General features: G+C 30.5%; 1 protein-coding gene across 1 annotated transcript; it reads right to left on the bottom strand.

Annotated features, from left to right (window-relative positions):
- Positions 1-3528: 3528 nt before the first annotated feature.
- Positions 3529-4499, bottom strand: LOC110179137 (uncharacterized). The gene is made up of 2 exons (XM_020946528.2): positions 4093-4499; positions 3529-4035 (listed from the first exon to the last, which is right to left on the bottom strand). The coding sequence occupies exons 1-2, from the start codon at positions 4274-4276 to the stop codon at positions 3653-3655; spliced, it is 567 nt and encodes a 188-aa protein (XP_020802187.2). The 5' UTR covers positions 4277-4499; the 3' UTR covers positions 3529-3652.
- Between the last annotated feature and the right edge of the window lie 421 nt (positions 4500-4920).

The raw sequence follows: 4920 nt of genomic DNA, 5'->3' as shown, positions 1-4920 counted from the left end.
ATTATAATTTGGTTCATTAAAGTTAATTCAATTAAGAGCAGGCAGAATATTCTTAGCAAAAAGGAAATGAAAATGGATGGGTTAAAGGTATGAGAATGACAAGATAAAAGGATAGAAATTATCAAGAAAGTAAGACTATTTTTGTATTACATTAAAAACTTTTTAAGTAGAGTTTAAGAGGTTTTTTAAAGCACAAAATTGAAGGTGTTATTTCTATTTAATAACAGTTTTAGGTAATCTTTATTTGTATAAAAGTTACTATTTTATTTTAGTCACATTTATACAACACTGTTAATTGTTAGTATTGGTAAATAATTAAAATTTACTCTTGTTAGAACAATACTTTAAAATATGTCCTCTTCCTGCTTGAGGCAAACTTTCCTTGTTGTTTTTTAGGCCTCTTTTGGCCAACATTAACCCAACAGCTGTTGCATCCTAAACAAACATTTTCTGCCTTACAACTTGGCTCACTTGAAAGCTCAATCAGAGCCCATATATATATGTATTTATATATATATATATATTCCTGTCGCGTAACTCAACTTCTCCAACTCAACCTTCTCAAAGTTTTGCAACTTAACATATGTTTATCTGCTAATCATGGAATTGCGATGCGGTGTTGCAAAATATTTAACTAGAAAACCTAGAAATGATAAAAAAAGGAAATAAGCGAAACAGCTTTTCCATTGAACAACAACACGACGAAACACACTCTCTTCCCATTTTCTCCACAAAGCACCATATGCCAAAAAGCTAAACCAAAAATCGTACACAGTAGGATACAACAAAAAAAAAGAGAAGGAGCAAAAAATAAGCAGGCTGCTTTGACATTTCGTTGTCTGGCCACGCGCGCATCTCGGAACAAGGTCCCTTATAAGGGATATTTCACCATTAGGGGGACTCAGGTTATCAGGATTTATTTTTATATTTCAATAAAAATAAATTGAATATATATTGTTTTCTTGTCTAAAGTAATTGTTTTTATTTTAATCAAATATTTATATAAATCACCATATACTTTTCTATTTCAAGTTTAAAAGTAAACACTTCTTTTTAGTTTTTTAGATTTATTGTTTATTAAAATTTAACCCTTTTTCAGAGACAAGTACAATTTAGAAATTTAAGAAATTTAAGAAAGGTTTTCGTGAACTTTTAAAAAAATATTATGTATAAATTAGCAACTTCTATTGTTAGCATAAATACTGCAAAATATAAATTAAAACTTTCATAATAAGAAATACTTTAAATTGTTATATTCTTTATGGGAACCATACGAATTATAATCACCTGAAGTCCACCTATTGGAAGAAAATAGAAGTTTTAAACCAAAATCAAAGCAAATTAATAATTTTTTGATAACTATATTTAATGATTTTTCTATTAATTTTATTTTTTAAATGTTTTAATAATTAAAATAAAATTACATAAACATCCGCTCTTTGAACATCAATAATAAATGAAATTATTTGTTCTATATTTAAAATGTTATAATAGGAATTACACTTATATATTAATTTACATTATCTTATATTATTATTATTACATTATTTTATATTCACAATTAAACAAATTTAAGTAATAAAGTAAACAGACTAAAACAAATGAATAAATACTGTATCTAATAATTCAACTTACATTTAAATTACCTTTTCCAAACTAATTTGTCATTATGTTGAGTCACCCTAGCGAAAACCCACATTCAGTCGCACATTTTGTACATCTGCACATCCCTACGCACAAATAATTCGCCGCTCGCTATGTATGCCAGTATGCCGAAAAAAAAGGGCAAGACATAACTTCACCCGCTTTGTCGCTGCCCACGCTTCAAAAGCCCCAAAACCAGAACACCCAACCAGAAGGCCACCCAATCACCCAACCACCCCCTAAATCAAGCATACCACCCGTTGGACGAGCGCACAGCACTCATACGCCGTGTGTGCCTTAACATTTACCTTGTTGGCCCGAAGTTGTCTTTCAAACATTTGTTGCACTCTTCGGTTGGAAATCGTTTTTCACCACGTTGGCAATTTCACCCTCACGGTCTCTTTTTCTATATGCTCTCTTGCTTTTACCCTGCCGCCTTTCTCTTTCTCTGTTTACATTGCTATCTCTCTCTGTCGGTTTTGCTCTCTCTTTTTGAGGTAGCCTAAGCCGGTCCGACGTCATCGCAAAGGTCAAAGAAAAGTAGAGAGGGGGAAAAAAAATAAACTCAGAAGAACACTAAAATAAATCCTATATATAAATAAAAATTAGAAAATAAAAAAAAGGTCAGTTAAAATTTAGTTTTGAGGATGAGAACTAATACTTATTTGTTTAGATATATTTTATAACTACAAAGTAAGGGAATCTTACAGAGTATTAACTCTAAATAGTTTTAGCAACTAATATTGTTGAAACAATTTAATAACTACCAGTTGTAAATATTTAAAAAGGGATTTATTAATTATTTTATATTTTATTTTATTTTATTTATTATATTATATTTTGTTCATATAATTCTCACATAGATTTATCAATTAATGTATTTAAATATTGCTAAACAAATTTATAAATTTAAGTTACAATTTTTAAGACGTGGTTTATATTATTTAATTAAATTGTTAATAAATTTATTTATTTACATATTTATTTATTTACATTTTAGGACCACAAAGTAAATGGATTTTAGAGAGAATCAAATCACAAATTTTTGGATATAATTTCTAAGTAAGTCAAGCGAATAGTCATATTAAATAATATTTAAATTCTATTAAATATTTTAAGATATTGTTTTAGACTTCCTAAAATGATAAAGTTAATGTTTTTAGGTTAAAAAAATAATTCCTAATAGTTTTCTTTTAAATTTTCTGAAATATTTTTCGAGTGTATTAAAGCTTTTTAGGGAAAATTCGAGGAGTGTTGCGTGGTGGTAGGTGGTGATGGGTTACTATCTGGCGGACCACTTGCAATTGCGATGTCCTTTTGAGGGAGGGGTGGGTGGTATTGTGGGTGGTGGGTGGTGCAGATTGCGTGGGGCGCCCTTTTTGGGTGGGTGTCCAACCATATGGTCAATGCACAGAGTAAATTGCCACTTGGCGGAGGCGACGCTTCATTTGGTTTTCAAATTGAATAGGAAGCGTCGCGACATTGTCGGGCGTCTCTCAATGCTCCAAACACTCTCCCTTCCCGAAAAATGCCAGGACCCTCGCTCTCTCGATTGCAAGGATTCCGTCCTCCGCTAATTGAGACATTTGTCAACTTGCGTAAATGAGACATCATTTGTCAAAGGGCATTCCCTTATTGGCCAAGGGAATTGGGGAATGCCAAGTAATGACTTATTCCCAATTGCAACTTACTAATTAAATCAATTATTACAAAATGGAATTATTTAAATTTTAGTTACAGGGTTGTTAGTAAATACTATTTAAAACTAAAAAAATAGTGTTAGTATTTTGATTATTTGTTAATATTTTCCTTTAAAAACTCAGAAGAATATAAACCTCAAAGGTTTAAAATATTTTATAGGATTTAAAAGACATGCACACAGACTTGTGGTTAAAGTAGTTCATATTATTATATTTAACATTATAGAACAAAACGTACAATTTTTTATATATTTTTTTAAACTTCTTACTGAAAACTTCCGTGTCCTGTTAAATCATTATCTTGATTTTTACTTATTGTTAACACGCCTTGGTTTGATTGCCAAGGAAGTCACTGATTTCTTCTTTGAATCGGATATAGTTTTGTTGTTTACTCCCAAAGAAATATTGTCTATCAATGGCATTTTCGTTAAGGTATTTGAAGTTTTGAAATTATCATCCTTCAAGGATCCCTTCGGCTTGATGTTCGAATTCCTGTGAGTACCCTCATACGTGGGCTTAGGATTTTTTATTATCTGTGAACTTGGGATCTTCTTAATGGCAGTTTTAGAGCTTGTCTTCAAGGACTTTTCAACCTTTTTGCCCTGGAGCTTCTCAATATTATCTGAAGGGTCTAAGGCCCGTATCTCACTCATAAGGTGGGTAAAAGTAATGGGTTCCAAATAATAGCGACCTTCAAAAATAATTAATTTATTGAGAATTTATATAAGAAATTTATTGTTTAGCTTACCCTCAGCTTTCTGCAAAAATCCCGAACGCAAACCCATTTCCAGTGTTTGTTTCACTGGCATTTTAATGTCTTCTGGTGGTAGCTCTGTATTTTGGGCTATAGTCATCACAATTTCTCGCAGTGTTGCCGGCGATTTAATCAACTCCATCGTATGCATTATTATGGCTCCATTAAAATTCGGCATCTTAATGGGTCTTGTGATGTTCTGCAATATTACTTAAAAAAGGAAACCATTTAGGTTTTAAAAAACCTAAAAAGTAACTTGGAAGGTATTTGATTGTTTGAGGTAATATAATTTTATAAATTAGAATAATTAAATGTCAATGATTGCTTGGTTTTCTAAAAAGAGACTGAATATTTATTATTTTTAAAGGTAATAATTACTAAAACGATTAAATACTAAACTGTTTTAAGTAAGTAATAATTGTAGGAAGAAAGATTGTGGTGTTAGTAAATGAAGAAAATAGAAAAATACATTTTAATAACCTATAAATTAAACCTCTCTGAAAAATCTATTGACTTTCCTAAAATTAAATATTTACTCATTTTAATAAGTAATATTCTATTCTTTGATTAGGTAAAAGAGAATTAAATTCAATAAATTAAACTTATCCCCTAAAAATCCAGTGTGTTGATTGAACCTTTGTTTTTTTTAAATCTTTTTTTTTTGTGTCTGATGAAATTTGAAACCTTTGCCGAAGTAAGGTCGTTGTTAACGAGTTTTACGTCAAGCTTTTATCGCCTTGACATGGCCAATAGCCAAGAGAATTGGTCATATCTATCAATGAAGCCAGGTCGCCTAACAACAGGAGTGGAAAATAAAAAAAC

Source organism: Drosophila serrata, unplaced genomic scaffold, assembly GCF_035046125.1.
Source record: "Drosophila serrata isolate PLE 108 unplaced genomic scaffold, ASM3504612v1 contig_249, whole genome shotgun sequence".
Taxonomy (NCBI): Eukaryota; Metazoa; Arthropoda; class Insecta; order Diptera; family Drosophilidae; genus Drosophila; species Drosophila serrata.
This window is presented reverse-complemented; position numbering and strand designations above follow the sequence as displayed.